Raw genomic sequence first — 20,616 nt, 5'->3', positions numbered from 1 at the left:
CAGCCTCCCAAAGTGCTGGGATTATAGGCGTGAGCCACCATGCCCAGCTTCCAAACTCTGACTTCTAAGGGGAACCCATGAATCCCCTGGGCATGCACTGAAGAATACAGATTCTGATTCGGACATCTGGGGTGGGGCCTGAGAGCCTGCCTTTCCAGTAAGCTCCCAGGAGATGCCTAGTGCCCAGGCTGCTGGTCCCAGGCCACACTCTGAGTCTCAAGGTTTAAGACAACAAAGCACAGGCCGGGAGCAGTGGCTTAGGCCTGTAATCTCAGCATTCTGGGAGGCCGAGGCGGGCAGATCACTTGAGGTCAGGAGTTCGAGACCAGCCTGGCCAACATGGTGAAACCCCCGTTTCTACTAAAAATACAAAAATTAGCCTGGTAAGATAGTGGTGCATGCCTGCTGTCCTGGCTAATTGTGAGGCTAAGGGGGGACAATCGCTTGAAACCAGGAGGCAGGTTGCAGTGAGCCAAGATCACACCATTGCACTACAGCCTGGGCAAAAGAGTGAGACACCATCTCCAAAAAACAAAAGAAGAAGAAGATAACAAAGCGTTTTCACTATTCACGGACAACTGAACTAAAGCTCAGGAACTTCGGAAGCTACTTTGCAAGTCTAAGCCCAGGCCAGGCTGGGACTGGAAGCTGGACATCTCCACTCCAAACCCAGCATCCTCGGCACCCTACGAGGCTCTCAGTGTTCACTACAGCCTCAGGTGTGCTGAACAGGATCCAGGGAGAGACCACAGGGAACAGACCAGCCTGGGCAGGAGGAAGTGACTCAAGAACTAAATCCAGCCGCCCTCTCTCTCCCATGGCTGTTGGATTTTGCAGCCCCCAACAGCAAGGCCAAGCTCGGGCTGTTCTGAACTCAATCTGTCCCCTCAGCTCTGAGAAGGTTCGGAGTCACCCAGGCTTCCTGACTTTCCTGGGTGTGCCTTCCTCTCTGGGCCTCCCTGCCCGGTGCTCAGCCAGGGGACCTGTGCCCATCTTGGATGTACTGAGAAGAGGCTTCCACCTCCCCCAGGGCGGTTCTTCACCTGCTGACAGCCCTGCTGCTCCTCCCACAATGCAGCCCTCACCACCCCTTTCTCAGAGGACCCTTGGTCATCTGTGGCTCAGCCAGCGGCCTCCACCCAGAAGCTGAAGTTGGACCCCAGCAAGTTGCACAATTCAAACAGAGCCTGTTGGTCTCCGTGGAATTTGCTTTCTCTCCCCAGGACCGGCCGGTAGACTGTGTTTCTCCATCCCGGCACCACTGACATTTTGGTCCAGATCACTGTTTGCTGTGGAAGCCTGTGTACTGTCAGGGGTTTAGTGGCATTCCTGGCCTCTCCCCACTAGTTGCCAGCAACTGCCTTGCCCGGTGGTATCCACCAAAAATGTTTCCCAACATTGCCAACTGTCACCAGGGGGCAAAACTGCTTCAGGGTGAGAACTACCAGAGCTGGCCAGTTCTCAGCTCTGGCTGTGCGTCAGTTTTCAGCTCCGGCTGTGCGTCAGTTTTCAGCTCTGGCTGTGCGTCAGTTTTCAGCTCTGGCTGCATCAGAACCCACAGAGTTTGGTTCGGAGTTTTAAATGTCCCAGAGTCTGGGTCAGGTGCGGTGGCTCATGCCTGTAATCCCAGCACTTTGGGAGGCCGAGGCGGGCAGATCACTTGAGGTCGGGAGTTTGAGACCAGCATGGTCAACATGGTAAAACTCTGTCTCTGCTAAAAATACAAAAATCAGTCAGGCATGGTGGCATGCGCCTGTAATCCCAGCTACTCAGGAGGCTGAAGCAGGAGAATCACATGAACCTGGGAGGCGGAGGTTGCAGTGAGCCAACATCACACCATTGTACTCCAGCCTGGGCGACAGAGCGAAACTCCGTCTCAATCAATCAATCAGTCAATCAATCACATGTCCCAGAGTTTGGTGTGGTGTTTTATATGAACCAATGCTCAAGTTACACCCAGACCAATGACATGAGACTCTCTAGGAGTGGGACTCAGGACTCCCCAAGTGACCCCAACCTGCAGCCAAGGTTGCATACGATGTCAGCCAGAGGTCCCTCACCTGTCGAGGCAGACCAGACCAGCCCATGGCTGAGCCGCACACCAAGGGGCATCTCAGGGTGGACGGGAGGCATGTGGTCCCGCATCAGCTTCAGCACCAGCAGCAGCAGCATGCAGACCAGCCCCAGGACGGCATCACCTACCCTGCGGACAGGCAGAGGACTGGTCACCACCCAGCTTGGCCCAGACCTCCTGCTGACTCCAGCGTCCTGCTGCTGCTTAAGCTGGGAGGCACCAAGAAGCTCCCAGGGGGGCCCAATACCCAGGCTGGCCCCAGACGACAGCGAGTTTCAAGGCTTACGGAAATAAATCATTTTCAGTATTTTTGCTGTTTCACAGACACTTAACTAAAGCTCAGGATCCTTAGCAAGCTACTCTGCAAGACTAAGCACAGGCTAGGCCGAGATGTGTTCTCCTAAGCCATATACATCCCTGTTCTACTTCAAAATTCAATTCAAAATTCAGTGTACACAGGCTCGTGCAGGACGGACAGTGGAGAGGCCTGGGTCACGATGGCGGCGGGGCGACGTGCTCACATTTTCACTCCCGTAGCTCTCTGGGACTCAAGTCTGTGGCACAGGATCTGCTGAGTGACCACAAGGAACGGGACCAGCCTGAGCAGCTCTCTGCAGGTGGCTCTAGAACAAGTCTGCCAAACCCACAGCCTGTGGGCCCTGCGCAGCCTGGGAGAGTTTTGAATGTGGCCCAACACAAATTTGTAAACTTTCTTAAAATATGAGGAGTTCTTTAAGTGATTTTTTTTCTAGCTTATCAGCTATTGTTAGTGTATTTTATCTACAGCCCAAGACAATTCTTCCTGTGTGGCCCAGGGAAGCCAAAAGATTGCACACCCTGCTCTAGACATTCTAGAAGGCTTAGGACTGAACAGTCAGTAAGGCCCCTTTTACCTCTGACAGTCCGTGATGTTCTCTAACCGGTCAGGCTTCCTAATCACTGTTCCCCCATCCGGCCGACCCCGGCCCACTGGTGCCTCTGAAGGGTAAGGAACCCACTGGCTTCCAGCTGGGTTCAGCCGCTGGGAAGCTTGAGGGGAGGGAAAGATGGTCCAGGATCGCCCCCACTCCCTCCAGGCCACAGCACTGGGCAGCCATCTCTACAGCTCCCCCAGATCCCTTCCTCCTCCAGTCCCTTCTAGCCAGAGAGGTAGAGAGGTATCCTGCCTTCCCGCTGGATGGTCTGGCAGGGAGGTACCCCTCATCAGAGGGTTTTTTTTTTTTTTTTTTTTTTTTGGAGATGGAGTCTCGCTCTATCACCAGGGCTGGAGTGCAGTAGCGTGATCTCAGCTCACTGCAACCTCCACCTCCTGGGTTCAAGCAATCCTCCTGCCTCAGCCTCCCGAGTAGCTGGGACTACAGGCACGCACCACCACACCCGACTAATTTTTGTATTTTTAGTAGAGACGGAATTTCATCATGTTGACCAGGCTGGTCTTAAACTCCTGACCTAAGGTGATCTGCCCGCCTGGGCTTCCCAAAGTGCTGGGATTACAGGCGTGAGCCACCGTGCCCGGCCATCAGAGGTTCTTTAAACCACCTGAGGGAAGTGCTTGGGTCTCCTCATCTCTCATCACAGCCTCACCTGCCGTCCCTGCGGCAACTGCGTTCTGTCTGTGTTAGCTGCCCCATGCCGTGTTCTCTTCCTTCACAAATCACAACCCGGGAGAGACACACTGCCTTCTTTTTCTTTACCGAGTCTCTTCCCATTCCTGTCCCCCAAGAAAGCTTTGTGGAGAGAGGAACACTGCCCTGTTCTGGCTCCCCAGAGCGGAGCTTCTCGAATTCTCCCCTGCGCACAGACCACGGGCCTCCTGTTAAACTGGCTCTGACAGGGCAGGTCTGGAAAGGGCCGAGAGTCTCATTTCTTGCCAGCTCGCAGGTGCTGCTGAGGGGCTGCTCTGGGGACCCCTGTCTGAGCAGCCAGCAGGCGTGGAAACTGAGGTGGGGGCTGGCAGAGGAGGTGTGGGAGGAGGAGCTTCCTTATCGGAGGGAGGAACAAAGCCCGGGGTACCTGGTCTCTGCGATCCTGAGGAAGGTGTGGTACACCTGCAGGAAGAACTGCCTGGGGATGTTCTGTAGTCCCAGAAGGTTCTGTCCAAACACAGAGATGCTGATCAGAGGCCCTGCCCCCAAACCAAGGCCATCTGTCCCCAGCTCCCCGCCCACCTGCCCCCCGGCTGAGGCAGTGTCTCCTGCCCCACAACCCCCATCCCAGACCCTCATTCCGGGGGCCCATCTTACGGGCTCAGGGGTCCATCGGCCCACTCCCAACGTCCCCTAGGGCAGGAGATCAAAGCTACCCTCGGGGGACACAGTACTTCACAATTACTGGGTCAGTGATATGTTTTTCTAATTACTTTTCTCATAAAAAACAGTGTAGGTGACCCCATAGCAGGGAGCCGGGTTCTACAGCTTGATGGCCAGGAGCCATGGGCTGCCCAGCCCCGCCCCCCACTGGCTCGAGAGAGCTTGGTGGCCAGGCCCCCTGCAATGTAGACCCTTGCTGACACTGGCTTGAGAATGCTTCCGTCACTAGGTGCCCCGCCACCCCCCAGCCCTGTCGCTGCGGAATCTTCGTGGCACGCAGATATGGAGGGCTCTGAGAAGCTTCAAGAAGCCGGGCTGCGGAATCCTCAGCCAGGTAGGAATCTCCCACCATGATGCCAGCTCTCAGGGGTCCTGGGCAGGGGAAGCACTCCATCCTGTGTTTCAGTTTAGTTTTTTTTTCTTTGCGGTGGGGGGTGGGTCCTGCTTGCTCTGTGGCCCAGGCTGGATTTGAACTCCTGGGCTCCAGTGATCCTCCCACCTCAGCCTCCCACGTAGCTGGAATCCACAGTACAGGCACAGCTTGTGCTTTAGTTCTTCACGTCACCTGAGACTCGACAGGAGTCAGAGGGGAAAGTCAAGGCCCAGGCTCCCAGGGCCACAGGCTCAAGGACCCTGCCCTAAAATGGCTGCGCACGGGGTGGGTGGGGTTAGGACATCCTGGTGGGCGGACGGGCTCTGGGACTGCTGGGGTAGCGGCTTCTGTCCTGAGCATGTCAGGGGGAGCCCTCCCCCCGGATGGCTGCAGAGTCCCTGGGCAGGGCCAGAGTTGCCTAAGTACGAAGGCATGAACAAGGCACTCTCCAGTCTCACTGCGATCCTAAAAAGAACATTCTTGATACCAAAAACGATGTTTCCAGAATAAAGAACCAACCATGCCCCGAAACAGCATTTGCTAAGCTAACCCTGAGAGAGGTGTGTAGATAACGTACAAATCACACTCACCCACACCTAAGCTGGTCCCTCCTCTCTCAAATGGAAATAATGATACACCTGCCTCCCAGGGGTGTGCTGAGAATCACACACAGAGAGTGTCTTGCCCAGTGCCTCGCACGTAACAAGAGTGCAAAAACTGTTCACACACACACTCTCACATACACACTCTCACACTCACACAGACTCACACAGACTCAGACTCACACTCACACACATACACTCACACACACAGACTCACACTCACACACACTCACACACATACACTCACACACATTCTCCTGTCCTTGGTCTTCTCATGGTCCCTCCATCAGGGAAGATGGTCTCAGGCTAGCCTGGAGCAGAGCCTGGCAGTGACACAGGGTCAGGAGGCAGCATGTGACCCTAGTCTGCCGTGAGGGCCACACAGCCCCCTCTGTGGAATTGGGCTTGCTTCACACACACCCAACTGAGCACCCCCCTATTGCAAAAGCCCAGTGCTGGGCGGCCACGGCTGGGAGAAGGACAGTTCCTGCCCTCGAGGAACTTACAACCCAGCAAAAAAAGAATAAATGACACTCTCAGCTGATGACTGACTTTGGAGCTTCTTATAGATGTTTTAAAAGGAAATATAAAATGCATGGCATTTAAGAAATATTAAACAGAAACCAAGGGGAAAAAAGGCACAGAATGAAACCATCTAGCTAAATTAGCATGGGGAAGTAATTTGCTTGTAGAAATTCTAGCAGCGTACTCGTGACCGGTGGGGCCTGCTGGATGTGCCCAGTGCAGGGAGAACAAAATCACGTCACAGAGCCAGCCAAGCACACTGGCACAGAAACTCAGGCAAGAGCAGGGAGATGGAATTACCGGCCCCCAAGTTACCCGCTGTAAAATCCAACCATCACGCAACATCCCTCCCAGGAAGGTCATTTATTAACAGGGGACCCGTGAGAGCACCGTGTGCTTCTTAACCCATGGAGGACAACCTGAAACAGCAAGACGTCCACTGGCCACAGGAGTCAGGACCAGCCTCGGTCCTGCTCCCGCTATCCCTGAGCCAACAAGCAGCAGCCGAAGAGCAGTGTCCTGGGCGGGCACTGTGCCTACCTTGATCTGTCCAAAGCCGATGGTGACTGTAGCAGCAGAGGTGAAGCCGCTGATGACGGGGCAGGAAATGAAGTCCAGCAGGAACCCTGGCCGGCCAAGAGGGAACACCAAGCTGGTCCCAGCCCCCCCAGTCCCAGAGGATGAGAGGAGATGTGAGCCGGGGACACTGAGCTGGTCCCAGCCCCACCCAGTCCCAGAGGATGAGGGGAGATGTGAGCTGGGGCACGGGTGGGGTTGGAGAGCAGATACTGCAGCTAAGGACTGGGGGTAACACACGCTGCTTGGCTGTTCTTGGAGAGCAGAAAAGGGAAACTGGGGTCTGAGGCCACAGGCACTTCTCCAAAGTGTCCTGGCCTCTAAGCAGAAAAGAGTAGACTAAAGACCAAGCGTCCCATCCCCTCTACCACCCACCCACCTACACATCAAAACACACACCCACACCCACCACATGCACACACACATACCCACGCCACACACACACACACACACACACACATACCCACGCCACACACACATACACACACACACACACACACCCATGACACACACACATACACACATACCCACGCCCCCACCACACACACACACATACCCACGCCACACACACACACACACACACATATACCCCCATGACACACACATACATACCCACGCCCCCACGACACACACACACCCCCACACCCCCATGACACACATGGGGATAGACCTTGAAATGCAAACAAGGAAATGCTGAGGTCAAGGGCATCCCCTTGGCAAGAAGGCAGAGCCTCACCCAAATGCAGGACCCCCATGGCCAGCTGGACGCAGCCGGAGAGGAAGGCCAGCAGCACGGCATAGGCAGGCTCGCGGAAGGTGTAGAAGGAGACCAGGAGGGACATAATGGCGGTGGGTCCCAGAGTCACATCCCGGGAGGTGCCCAGGAAGAAATACACGAAGCAGCCCGTGAAGGCAGAGTAGAGGCCATACTGTGGGGAGAGACAGCGGTGAGCACTCATGAGGCCGAGGCCTGTCCACCGGGTTCCTAGTGTGTGTGTCCAAGCACGGGATCTGTGGGTGTCAGCTGTGTCCCGGGCACCCAAGCACGCACAGGTGAGAGGTGCACCACCCTGCCCTGTGGGTGCACCTGCGGTGATCAGGAGGCCACTGCTTTAGCAGCACCCAACTGGGGGCTCAGGGCAGACAGCAAGGCAGAGGGGTTGGTGCACGCCCGTGTGCTGTGGCCAAGTCTGAGGAAACATTTTTTTTTTTTTCCTGAGACCGAGTCTTGCTCTGTCACCCAGGTTGGAGTGCAGTGGCACGATCTCAGCTCACCGCAACCTCCGCCTCCCGGTTTCAAGCAATTCTCCTGCCTCAGCCTTCCCAGTAGCTGGGATTACAGGTGCCTGCTACTGCGCCTGGCTAATTTTTGTATTTTTAGTGGAGACAGGGTTTCACCATTTTGGTCAGGCTGGTCTTGAACTCCTGAGGCCTCCATGAGTCATCTCACTGGCCTCTTCATAACCAGCTCAGTGTCTGTGTGTGCCAAACAGGCACAGGAGCCTGGATCAGCGAGAGACAGTCATGCATCACACACTGTAAACCAAAGATTCCTTGGGGCTCAGGGGCTGGAAACCTGGAATCTCTGCTGGTGTCTGGGCTTGGTACCGTGTATTCTGCGCTGCTTCTGAGATGTGGCTGGCAGCAGGGTCAGACACCTCACCTGGGGCGGGAGTCCAGCCACTTCAGCATAGGCCAGTGCCTGGGGAATGGCGGTGAGGCCAACTGAGAGACCGGCGATGAAATCCATCTTCAGCCACTGCAGGGAGTAGCTCGGCAGCCACGCCAGGATGGGCAGTCTCCTCTGCACGGCCGCAGGGCAGCAGCAGCAGGCGCTGGAGGCCATCCTGGGGCCGGAGGACCTGGCCTGACCCAGAGCCGTCACGGAAGAAGGCATCTCTTCGGTAGGGCTGGGGGGTGCAGGTGACATAGACCAGCAGTGAGAGCGTGGCCTTTGAAGAACCCGGCAACACTGGTCAGGGGCGGTGGGTGTCAGGAGGGGTCACTATGGGTCTCCCCTTCCCAGGGGGACTGAACCAGACGGCTCTGAGAGGAAGCCAACAACGTGCACAAGACGGGGACTGGGCCAAGACTGGAGGGCCCACCCCGTCCCTCATCACTCTCTCCCCCTGAATCCGCCCCGTGCAAATCCTGGGTGCCTCTGTCCCTTCATCCTCAACTCTCCCAGGTAAGAAACTGGTAAGTGATTTCTTATTGAGAAGTCTGAAGACTAATTAATTAAGCTCAATACTTCTGGCCCCCGGAGAGCTGGCTTCCTTTGCCTTGTTTACCCTCTCCCCAGGGAATTTAACGGGGAGAGAGGCAGGGCCCCCGGGCGCACCCTACGCTGGTGGGGGGGTGCGGGTGACAGCCGGGAGATCCGCAGGGGTTCCGGAGGGGTTCCGAGGTTTTCCAACCGCGCACCAAGACGGGCTCCACCCACTACGGTGGACTGCGGCGCTCGTGGGGGGCTGGCGGGTCCTCCGCTCCTGAGGCCAGGCCTCGCTCAGCCCCCACCTGTGGCTTTCACAGTCCTGGAGTTCCAGTTGCTTCTGGGAGGACATCAGAGGCGCCCGGTTAATTCAGGTGCGCAGCATCTTCCAAGACTCCGGCGCCCGCGCACAGAACTGCCACCCCCACCCCGCCACGCCCCCGGCCGCTCGGGGCAAAATCCACGGCCCAGCCCCCGGCCCCGCCCACGAGGCCACTGGCTCCGGATCCTGGGGTCTCCGGAGGACACCCCGCGCCACCTGGCCGTCAGCGGTCCCTTGGCCCCGAGCAAGGCCGAGGGCCGCGGCGACCCGGGTGGGGACGCGGCGGGGGAGTGGTCCCCACGGGAGGCCCCCGCACTTTCGGACTCCGCGCTGGCCCCCGCGTCGGCTGCCCCGGGCGACCCCGGCCACTGTCCGCACCCCCCGCCCCTGGTCCCCGCTCGCCGCCCTTGCGGGCCACGGACTCACCCACTCGGCGTTGCAGCTTGGGGTCTGCTGGCGCCGCCGCAGCCGGGTCCGCAGGAATCGCCCGGGACAGGCCCGGGCGGGGCCTGGCGCGCACGTGACCGGGGGCGGGGGGCGGGGCGGGGCGGGGCCGGGGCGGGGCGGGGGCGGGGCGGGGCGGGGGCGGGGCCGAGCGAGAGACCAGAGCCGGAGCGGGAGCCCGAGCCGCCGCCGCCGCCGCCGCCATGCGCCGGCCTGGGCCCACGTGCTGCGCGCTGCTGCTAGTCCTGGGGCTCTGCCGGGCGCGCCTCCGGAACGCACTGCTGCTCCTCGGTGAGTGCCGGCGCCGCCCCCCACGCCCACCTGCTGTGGCCCGCGGAAGTGGCCACTCGTCTCCTCCGCACCCGTAGTCAATGCTGACCCTAGTGTGCCCTGCCCGCCTTGTATCCCCCACTGCCATTTCCTCTCGTCCTCCTCTCTGTGTTGCCCCCAGACTCTTCATGGGTGTCTCCCCACAGAGGGCAGCAAGGGCTGGAGGGGTGAGCCCCAGCATCCAGCACCCCGACATTTACCTCCTGCCGCCTGTCCCCACCCTCCTCTGACCCTGCCCAGCCAGGGCTCAAGGGTCCACGGATCCCAGATCGCTCTCGGGAGGGGATTCCAGAGGAGGGGCTGGTGCTCAGGTCCCCAGAGACTGCAGACAGCGTGCCCTCCTGGCTCTCATCTCCTCCCCGCTGCAATCTTTTCCGACTCCATAGGCTGTGGCTCAGCTGTCTTTTCCCTTGTCCCAAGGACACAGCGCTCCACCACCCACCCACCACCGTCTCCCCCAATCCCAGTCCCTCTCAGAAACCCCAGGTTCCTCCAGCGCAAGCCCTGTGCTGCTCACAAGACTTCCGGTTTGGGTAATCAAGGCTCTGGCCCAAGGCCTGCGATTCTTTCCCCTTCTGAGGTCTGGCGCCCTGCCAGCTGCCCTCTTTCTGATTGATTCTGTGGTCTCTGGGCGGGGGTTCGGCTCACTGTAACATAAACAGCTCTCCTGCCAACTCCTCGCCTCCCAGAAACTCAGCAGAGGACCTGCATGGATCCTCCTCTGTGTATGAGGATTCCCACAGGAGGCTTTCAGAGCCCAGGCTATGCGGCCACTGGGCTAGGGCCTGTCTTAGCACAGACTGCCATGGATAGGCTTAAACAGAAATGTATTTCTCACAATTCTGTGGGCTGAAAATCCAAGGTGAGGGTGCCAGCTTGGTTGGGTTCCAGTGAGGGTCCGCTTTCAGCTTACAGGTGGTCACCCTCTCACTGTTTCCGCACATGACAAGCGGATGGGGGTGGTCTCACTTCCTTTTCCTTTCTTTTTTCTTTCTTTTTTTTTTTGTGAGACAGGGTCTCACTCTGTCACCCAGGATGGGGTGCAGTAGCACAATCACAGCTTACTACAGCCTCAACCTCCCAGGCTCAAGTGATCCTCCTGCCTCAGCCTCCCAGGTAGCTGGGACCTCAGGTGCACATCACCATGCCCGGCTAATTTTTGTAATTTTTGTAGAGACAAGGTCTCACTGTGTTGCCCAGGCTGGTCTCGAACTCCTGGGCTCAAGTGATCTTCCTGCCTCGGCCTCCAGGGTTCTGGGATTACAGGCATGAAACACTGCACCTGGCTTTGCCTTTATGTTCTTATGAGGCCGCAGTCCTGTCAGATCAAGGTCTCATCCTTATGAATCATTTAACCTTAATTAAGGACCCTGTCTCCAGATACAGTGATGTTGGCGTCAGGGCTTCAGCATATGAATTCCGGGAGGACACAGTTCAGCCCATAGCAGGCCCACAGCCAAATGCCGAGAAACTCTGGGTTTGGAGAAGGGCAGCTTTCCTCCTGGCATGTGGGTAGGGGGGTAGGGAGCACAGCCCATCCCACTCTCCCTCCGGGTTTACCTGGCTGCCATGCGCTCACACCCCGTGGGTACTGTGGGGTGAAGGATGGGAGCCCAACTGGAAGGTGCCCAGCCTCCTCTGCCCGTGGACCACACTGCCTCTGAGGGAACTGGGGAAAGTGTTGGTCCTGGGGGCTCCCACCAGCCTCTCCTGTGGTTTCCGCAGTGTCCTCTACTCCAGAGCAGGGGGAAGAAGCTTGGTGTGGTTGTGGGAGTTCAGCAGCCCGTCCCCATTTCCCACTGCCCAGCGCGTGGCCTTGGGCACTGCACCTCGCCTTTCTGGGCCTCCGCTGCTTTGTGGAGAGTGAAAGTGTTGAAATAGACAACCTGCAAGGTCACTAGGCCTTTGAGATGGCATCAGTGAGCAGCAGCGGTGGGACGCACACACACAGATCTTTAGATGTGCCCTGGGTGAGGCTCTCCTGCCCTCTGCCCCATGCAGTTTCTGCAGAGCCCAGAATTGCCCAGCAGTTCGGTGGCCATGCGTTCAGCCACTGTGGCCATGCACGGCTGTGGAATGCACGGCTGTGGCTGTGCATTCAGCCGCTGTCTGCCTAAATGCCTAGCCAGCTAACATGCCCACCCAGGTGGCATGCCTACTGGGGTATCATCAAGCTTGTTGGGATATCATGCCTGCATGAGTATCTTGCCCACTCAGGTACCATGCCTGCCTGCTAACATACCTCCACAGGTACCAGGCCTGCCTGGGTATCATGCCTATCTGCTTATACCCCCCAGCTGTCAGTTCAGCCTGTGTACCATGCCCAACTGCCAACATACCCACTGGGTATCATGCCTGCTTAGGATATCATCAAGCTTATTGTGGTATAATGCCCACTTAAATGCCATGCCTACCTGCTAACATACCACCCAGGCATCATCCCTGCTGGGTACCAGTCCACCTGCTAACATACCCACTGGGCATCATCCCTGCTGGGTACCAGTCTACCTAACATACCCACTGGGTATCAGGCCTGCTGGGTACCAGTCTACCTGCTAGCATACCACCCAGGCATCATCCCTGCTGGGTACCAGTCCACCTGCTAGCATACCCACTGGGTATCAGGCCTGCCTGGGTACCGTGCCTACCTGCTTATACCTACCATCTATCAGTCCAGACTATGTACCATGCTCACCTGCTAACATACCCATTGGGTATCAGGCCTGCTGGGTACCATGCCCACCTGCTAACATACCCACCAGGTTTCATGCCTACTGGCCACCATGCCTGCTTGCTGATATACCCACCAGGTATTGTGCCCACTAGGTACCATGCCTTCTTGCTAACATACCCAGTGGGTATGGGGTCTTCTGGGTACATGCCTGCCTGCTAACATACCCACCAAGTATCAGACCTGCTGACATGCCCTCTGATATCATGCTTGTCTGATGTACCCACGCGGGTGTCATGCCTCCTAGGTAATGAAGTGCTCTGTCAGAATAGCGTTTCACGAGGAGAGTTCACGCTGAGCCAGTACCATGCCCACCTGGGTATCTTGCCTCCTGGCATCACAGCCCCAGCCTCCCTATTCCCAGTGCTGTTTCTCATGACCGCAGCCCACCATGCGCTCTGTCTCCCGCCTTACGCAGCGGATGACGGAGGCTTTGAGAGTGGTGCGTACAACAACAGCGCCATCGCCACCCCGCACCTGGACGCCTTGGCCCGCCGCAGTCTGCTCTTCCACAACGCCTTCACCTCGGTCAGCAGCTGCTCTCCCAGCCGCGCCAGCCTCCTCACTGGCCTGCCCCAGGTGAGGTGCAAGGGGCAGGAGGAGGGGATGGGCAGGGAGTAGCCAGGCTGCGTCCGGGGCCCAGGCCTCTGCCACGTCTCCCATCCCCGGGCTCCCTGGGGGTGTTGCCCACTTGCCCTCCCACCTCCAGGAGGAGGCAAGAACAGCCTATGGCCGTGAGTGCGGACGAGGGGCTCCAGCTTACCTACCAGCCCTGGCTCCACTGCTGCATGTGGCCTTGAGCAAGTAACCCACCTCCCTGTGCCTCAGTTTCCTCATCTGTAAGATGGTGGGTATAATGAGATGCCACTGTAGTTATGGGGATTGGCGGGGCTCATGCTTCATATGTAAACAGCGTGAGGCCTGGTGGACTGAGTCAGTGTGACCCGCCATCACCACAGTGTCCCAGGAACGCCATGGTGTGGGGAGTGGCTGCCGCTGGGCACACACACTCCTATTTTATTGTGGTAAAATGCACAAACATCGATGTTCCCATCTTAGCCATTTTTCAGCACACAGTTCCGGGGCATGAAGTGCATTCACATTGTTGTGCAGCCATCACCACCATCCACTTCCAGAACTTTTCCATCTTCCCAGACAGAAGCTGTGTCCCATGAAACACCAGCTCCACGTTCTTCCTCCCTATCCCCTGTCTCTATAAATCTGACTGCTCCAGGGGCCACATAAGAGTGGAATCACACAGGACTAGTCCCTTTTTTTTTTTTTTTTGAGTTAGAGTCTCACTCTGTCACCCAGGCTGGAGTGCAGCGGTGCGATCTCGGCTCACTGCAGCCTCTGCCTCCCAGGTTCCAGCAATTTTCCTGCCTTAGTCTCCCAAGTAGCTGGGATTACAGGTGCGCACCACCACACCTGACTAATTTTTGTATTTTTAGTAGAGATGGGATTTCACCATGTTGGTCAGGCTGGTTTTGAACTCCTGACCTCAAGTGATCTGCCTGCCTCGACCTCCCAAAGTGCCGGGATTACAGGCGTGAGCCGCCACGCCTGGCCCCCCTTTTGTGTCCTTACTTCACTCAGCACAATGTCCTGAGGGTTAACCATGCTGTAGCACGAGTCAGAACCTCCCTCCTCTTTAAGGCTGAATCATATTCCAGTGGATGGATGGACCCCACATTTTGCTTCTCCATTTATCCGTCAGTGGGCACTTGGGTTGCTGCTACCCTTTGGCTGTTGTGAATAAAACTGCTGTGAACATGGGTGTTTGAGGACGCTTATTGTTTTTGTTTGTTTGTTTGTTTGTCTGTTTGTTTTTTGAGATGGAGTCTCACTCTGTTGCCCAGGCTGGAGTGCACTGGTGCCATCTCAGCTCTCTGCAACCTCCACCTCCCAGATTCAAGCCATTCTCCTGCCTCAGCCTCCCAAGTAGCTGGGACTACCACACCCAGCTAATTTTTGTATTTTTAGTAGAGACGAGGTTTCATCGTGTTGGTCAGGCTGGTCTCGATCTCCTGACCTCGTGATCCACCCGCCTCAGCCTCCCAAAGTGCTGGGATTACAGGCGTGAGCCACTGTGCCTGGCCGGCAGTCTGAGTTTTTAAAATGTACAATATCTTTTACAATATAAAATAACTGGGTAGTAAAGCAAGGCCCGGGCCTGTCTTTTTCACTCTGTAACGTGTGATTGTAATAGAAAAGTTCAAAAGTACAGACACGCGGAAAGAACATCAAGGCCGCCCTCGTGCCAGTGCACGCCCTCCAGGTCCCCTTCTTTCTTGCGAAGTCCTCCTTTCACAAGAGGGACCCATGGGCCTCTTGGGCAGGGAGGGGGAGGTGGAGCCAGTCTCTCTGGGTGCTGGCCACTCAAAGTCTAAATCGGGGCCCTGAGAAGGCCCCCGGGGATGGGAGGACCGTGGGAGAACAGGTGCGGCAGGCGGGCCCTGGCTGCCTGGGGGCCCTGGATCTCATGCATCTTTGCTGGCAGCATCAGAATGGGATGTACGGGCTGCACCAGGATGTGCACCACTTCAACTCCTTCGACAAGGTGCAGAGCCTGCCGCTGCTGCTCAGCCAAGCTGGTGTGCGCACAGGTGAGGACCCTGTGCCAAGGACAGGGCGTGGGGTGAGGCACTGAGGCCAGGCCAGAGCCCAGGAGGTTTGGCACCTTGTCCCAAGGCACCCTCAGCCCCTGTGGCCTGCCCTTAGCTCTTGTCCCAAAAGACCTGGGCCTGGGTCTCCTGGCTGGGCTGTGAATCCACGAGAACCCACAGTGTGCTTAGGGCTGAGGGGGGCAGAGAAGGGAGCAGAGGGGGTTGGGAGGCAGAAGGGACTCTAGACAGGCCTCTCTTCCCATCCAGGCATCATCGGGAAGAAGCATGTGGGGCCGGAGGCCGTGTACCCGTTTGACTTTGCTTACACGGAGGAGAACGGCTCCGTCCTCCAGGTGGGACGGAACATCACCAGAATTAAGCTCCTCGTCCGGAAATTCCTGCAGACTCAGGACGACCGGTATGAGTCGGGGCCCCTGCCCCTTCCCCCTGGCAGCTGGTCCCAGAGCACAGCCTGGAGTCTTCAAGCGGGATGCATGGGCCCCCACGTGGCTGGAATGGGGGCAGGGAGAAGGTTCCAGGTACTTGAATTAGCCTGGTCAGAGGGAGAAGAGACCTGGGGAAACCAAGGCAGTGAGGGTCACAGATTGACTCCCAGATACAGAGGAGGAGGCAGAGCCGAGGGGCTTCCTGTGCCAGGCGGCATTGGCCCCACAGCCTTGGCAATGAGCCCCCTCCCGTGCAGGCCTTTCTTCCTCTACATTGCCTTCCATGATCCCCACCGCTGCGGGCACTCCCAGCCCCAGTACGGAACCTTCTGTGAGAAGTTTGGCAACGGAGAGAGCGGCATGGGTCGTATCCCAGACTGGACGCCCCAGGCCTATGACCCACTGGACGTGCTGGTAGGAGGGCCCCTCTCGCGTTTCAGGATGCCCGTCAGCCCTGGGTCAGGACCTGGGCCTCCTGCGAGCTTGCAGCCTTGGCCCTAGGTGATGAAGAAAGATGCGCTGACCAAATTGGATTCAGGTTCCCATCCTTGGGACCACAGAGAGAACTGTAGAGAGACGGGGTGGTCCAGAGTGAGGCTGTTCTGGGCTCATCCATTTGTAGGAGGCGCCGGGGAGAAGGCTGGACACCGCTCCCCCAGTCCGTCTGTTCTAAGCCTGGTTCCCCACCGCCTGCCCCAGGTGCCTTACTTCGTTCCCAACACCCCGGCAGCCCGAGCCGACCTTGCCGCTCAGTACACCACCATCGGCCGCATGGACCAAGGTGGGCTTGCAGAAGGGGGCACTGAGAGGGGTGTCACGGCCTGGGTCCCGAACCTGGGCCAGTGCCCTCTCAGTCAGATCACAGCAGAGTGTGGGTGAGGGTCCCAGTGTGGCAGGCCCTGTGCTGCAGCCGGCAGTGCCCACATTGAGAGAAGGGGCCTGTGGGTGGCATCAGGACCCACCCCGGGACTGCCCTGATGTGGAACTGCTCCTGGGCTAGGGCCTTAGGGTGCCCCAGAGGTTGGCTGAAGACTTCAATACTTCCAGCCACAGGACCTGGGTCGGATCGGGGGTTTGGAGTTTCCTAGCGTATGCAGACGGAGAACTGGAGGTGTGTGAGTTTTTGTGGTTGTCCAAAAAAGCCCCGTGAACCGGATGGCTTACAGCAACCAAAATTTGTACTCTCACCGTTCTGGAGGCCGGAAGTTTGAAATCAAGGTGTCAGCAGGGTCACACTGTCCTGAAGGTGTAGGGGAGACCCAGCCTCTCCTCTTCCAGCTTCTGGGGGCTGTGCCAGTGCTCAGCGTTCCTGGGCTGGCGGTAGCATCACCCCCATCCCCGCTGAAGCCTTCACACGGCCTTTTTTCCTGTGTCTCCTCTTCCGTCTGTGTCTCCACTTTTTGTTTTTTTTCTGAGACCGAGTCTCGCTCTGTTGCCCAGGCTAGAGTGCAGTGGCACGATCTCGGCTCACTACAACCACCACCTCCCGGGTTCAAGTGATTCTTCTGTCTCAGCCTCCAGAGTACCTGGGACTGCAGTCGCCCACCACCATGCCCAGCTACTTTTTATATTTTTAGTAGAGACAGGGTTTCACCATATTGACTAAGCTGGTCTTGAACTCCTGACCTCGTGATCCACCTGCCTCAGCCTCCCAAAGTGCTGGGATTACAGGCATGAGGCACCGCGCCCAGCATGTTTCTGCTTCTTATAAGGACCCCGTCGTTTTTAGGGCCTGCCTGAGTACTTCAGGATGATTTTGTCCCAGGATCTTTATCTGCAAAGTTCCCCTTTCCAAACAAGGCCCCCTTCACAGATTCCAGCACACATGTCTTTTGGGGTCGGGGATCACCATTTAACACACAACAGGAGGTCAGGAGCTTTGCCATTTCCCTGTTGGTGCCGTTAATTCTTTTTTTTTTTTTTTTTGAGGCGGAGTCTCGCTCTGTCACCCGGGCTGGAGTGCTGTGGCCGGATCTCAGCTCACTGCAAGCTCTGCCTCCCGGGTTCACGCCATTCTCCTGCCTCAGCCTCCCGAGTAGCTGGGACTACAGGCGCTGCCACCTCGCCCGGCTAGTTTTTTGTAGTTTTTAGTAGAGACGGAGTTTCACCGTGTTAGCCAGGATGGTCTCGATCTCCTGACCTCGTGATCCGCCCGTCTCGGCCTCCCAAAGTGCTGGGTGCCGTTAATTCTTAGTGACCTGGGAAAGAGTGGGTACAGAGGAAACTTTGTCTTCTGGCCCCTGCCCTATTTGCTCCATGGGGCAGACACGAGATTCCAGAGAACTCAGAAGCCGGCGGGCACCAGGGAGCAGCTGCCTGGGGGGTGACACAGAAGTGCCAAGGGATGACTGGAGTCCCTGGAGGCCTATTCAAGGCCTACTCAGGGAATGGGAGCCGGGCAGAGCCGGGCAAGAGCCAGGGCTAGTGGGAAGAACTACAGGATGCTTTCAAATCTGGAAAGCGCTGAGCCCAGCGGCCGGATGAAGCAGCGGGCGGGTCTGCACACACCCCTGCCTCCGTGTGTGTCTGCAGCTGAGCTCTGCTTCCCGGCCCCTCACCGCAGGAGTTGGACTTGTGCTCCAGGAGCTGCGTGATGTGGGTGTCCTGAACGACACACTGGTGATCTTCACATCCGACAACGGGATCCCCTTCCCCAGCGGCAGGACCAACCTGTACTGGCCGGGCACTGCTGAACCCTTACTGGTGTCATCCCCGGAGCACCCAAAACGCTGGGGCCAAGTCAGCGAGGCCTACGTGAGCCTCCTAGGTACGCCTGTGTGTCTCCATCAGGGAAGGGGTGGGCGTGGATCTGGGACGGAGCCACGACCTGTCAGATGCTGCTCCACACCCGTCACCTAACGTGGCTCTCAGGTCATCTGGGTGAGGAAGGGACTGTCGCTCCCATTCTGCAGAGGAAAAGAATGAGGCTCAGAGAGGTGAAGTAAGCTGCTCGGGACTGCACAGCTGATAAGCACTAGGCTAGGATTCTCGCCTGGATCCCACCGCTTTCAAAACCATTGCCTTTTCTCGCCTACCTCCAGCGGGCTTCAGAATCACCTGGAATGCTTGTTAATATCCAAACTGCAACCCCCAGAGTGTCCCATTCAGTAGATTTTGGCGGGCTCGAGCATTTGCATGTCTGACAAGTTCCCAGGTGATGCCGATATTGTGGGCTTGGGGACCCCCCTTTGAGCATCTGTGCACCCCATCCTGCCTTCCTGGGGGACCCAAAGCACCTCATGACCCTGGTCATTTCTGAAAAGGCCTGGGACATTCAGTCTCACGTTATAGACGTGCAGACAAAGATAGGGGTGCAGGAAGACCTTGTGAGGGGCTTGGGGTGAGCCCCTCGGCACAGGGCAGAGGCTCACGGGTCCTGCCCACGGCCTGGCAGAGCCTCCAGGTGGGGTGGGCCCGGGACAGCAGCAAAGTCAGGTTCCCTTTCCCTCCGAGCTGGGGCCCACATCTCTCTGGCCCCAGATTATGAGCCAGGAGCACCATGGCCGCACCCACCACAGGGCTGGAGTAGACGAGCTGCTGAAAAGTAGACTTCTTTTCTGGTCCATAGGATTTTAGAAGGATCCTAAACGTCACCGAATCCGGGCCTCTTGTCACACCATTCAAGGCACCATGGCCCAGAGAGATGACATGGCGGTGAGAGGTGCTCGACAAGGCACCTCCCGCTGCTGACTGGATTGGAGAGGGCAGCCGCCCAGAGTGGCATAGGTTCGGCCCTTCCGAGGGCAGCTCCTGTGTGCGGAGGGCCCTGCTGCTCTGAGATGCCGCTTCCCTTCCAGACCTCACGCCCACCATCTTGGATTGGTTCTCCGTCCCGTACCCCAGCTACGCCATCTTTGGCTCGAAGACCATCCACCTCACTGGCCGGTCCCTCCTGCCAGCGCTGGAGGCCGAGCCCCTCTGGGCCACCGTCTTTGGCAGCCAGAGCCACCACGAGGTCACCATGTCCTACCCCATGCGCTCCGTGCAGCACCGGAACTTCCGCCTCGTGCACAACCTCAACTTCAAGATGCCCTTTCCCATCGACCAGGATTTCTACGTCTCACCCACCTTCCAGGACCTCCTGAACCGCACCACAGCTGGCCAGCCCACAGGCTGGTACAAGGACCTCCATCATTACTACTACCGGGCGCGCTGGGAACTCTACGACCAGAGCCGGGACCCCCACGAGACCCAGAACCTGGCTGCCGACCCGCGCTTTGCCCAGGTGCTGGAGATGCTTCGGGCCCAGCTGACCAAGTGGCAGTGGGAGACCCACGACCCCTGGGTGTGTGCCCCCGACGGCGTCCTGGAGGAGAAGCTCTCTCCCCAGTGCCAGCCCCTCCACAACGAGCTGTGACCATCCCAGGAGGCCTGTGCACACATCTCAGGCATGTCCCTGTGGCCGGCCAGCCTGGGGAGCACTCACAACAGCCCTTCCGTCTACACTCCCGTCCAAGGAGGGTTCTTCCTTCCTGTGGGGTCACTCCTGCCCGTGCCTGGAGGGGGACCAGAGCATGTGCCCAGCCCCTCCACCACCGGGGCACTGCCATCACAGCAGACGACACGGCCGTCCTCGTGTCTGAACCATGTCCCGGCACAGGAATTCTAGACGTGTGTGATCTGTGGACAGGACGGCACCCCCAGCCCATGACAAGGGAGTCTTGTTTTCTGGCTTGGTTTGGGGACCTGCAAATGGGAGGCTTGAGGCCCTCTTTAGGCTTTGGCAGCCACAGATACGTACGAGCCCTTCCCGGAGAGCAGGCAAGGGCTTCGGTGCCGTGTGGGCAGTACACAGGTCCCACCCACACTCACCTGGGGGCACGGCGCCTGGCTCTTACCAGCGTCTGGCCTAGAGGAAGCCTTTCAACCGTCTGTGGGCAGGTTTCTGCTTCTGTGTTGCCCCACGGTCAAGTACCTGGTCCCCAGGCAGGTTTCAGCTGATTGGCGGCAGGCTCCCTGAGTGATGAGCTTGAACCTGTGGTGTTTCTGGGCAGAAGCTTATCTTTTTTGAGAGTGTCCTAATTCTTGGGTGGCACTGGCATTGCTGGGTGGCGATGCCCATCCTC

At 57.9% G+C, this 20,616-nt stretch overlaps 2 protein-coding genes across 9 annotated transcripts in view; one reads left to right on the top strand and one right to left on the bottom strand.

The window, feature by feature from the left end:
* SLC26A11 (solute carrier family 26 member 11) overlaps positions 1-9,556 on the bottom strand; it is a 32,903-nt gene extending 23,347 nt beyond the window's left edge. For 2 of the 5 annotated variants that reach the window (XR_002731511.1, XM_023211622.1), the window contains exons 1-7: positions 9,420-9,556; positions 8,801-9,011; positions 8,123-8,369; positions 7,196-7,388; positions 6,424-6,509; positions 4,088-4,167; positions 2,061-2,203 (exon numbers count right to left, since the gene is read on the bottom strand). Coding sequence is in view for 4 of the 5 variants with exons in the window: in XM_023211622.1 (XP_023067390.1) it covers positions 2,061-2,203; positions 4,088-4,167; positions 6,424-6,509; positions 7,196-7,388; positions 8,123-8,356 (736 nt within the window). In the remaining variant the exon portion in view is untranslated. Of the gene's footprint in view, positions 1-2,060; positions 2,204-2,967; positions 3,104-4,087; positions 4,168-6,423; positions 6,510-7,195; positions 7,389-8,122; positions 8,370-8,800; positions 9,012-9,419 lie in introns of all 5 variants that reach the window. The other 3 variants (XM_023211624.1, XM_031934245.1, XM_023211623.1) reach the window with 3 other exon arrangements.
* A 6-nt stretch (positions 9,557-9,562) lies between these two features.
* On the top strand, positions 9,563-20,604 carry SGSH (N-sulfoglucosamine sulfohydrolase). Of its 4 annotated transcripts, none has more exons than XM_023211627.3 (8): positions 9,563-9,728; positions 12,917-13,077; positions 14,999-15,104; positions 15,372-15,522; positions 15,808-15,964; positions 16,250-16,331; positions 18,114-18,317; positions 19,348-20,604. In XM_023211627.3, the coding sequence occupies exons 1-8, from the start codon at positions 9,641-9,643 to the stop codon at positions 19,905-19,907; spliced, it is 1,509 nt and encodes a 502-aa protein (XP_023067395.1). In that variant the 5' UTR covers positions 9,563-9,640; the 3' UTR covers positions 19,908-20,604. The 4 variants fall into 4 exon arrangements, with proteins under 4 accessions (XP_023067395.1, XP_023067397.1, XP_023067393.1 ...); XM_023211629.3 differs by lacking the exon at positions 19,348-20,604 and adding an exon at positions 18,463-19,098; XM_023211625.3 differs by having other exon boundaries at positions 15,372-15,964.
* Positions 20,605-20,616: the final 12 nt, after the last annotated feature.

The sequence above is a fragment of the Piliocolobus tephrosceles genome, chromosome 16 (assembly GCF_002776525.5).
Source record: "Piliocolobus tephrosceles isolate RC106 chromosome 16, ASM277652v3, whole genome shotgun sequence".
NCBI classification, from domain to species: Eukaryota; Metazoa; Chordata; class Mammalia; order Primates; family Cercopithecidae; genus Piliocolobus; species Piliocolobus tephrosceles.
This window is presented reverse-complemented; position numbering and strand designations above follow the sequence as displayed.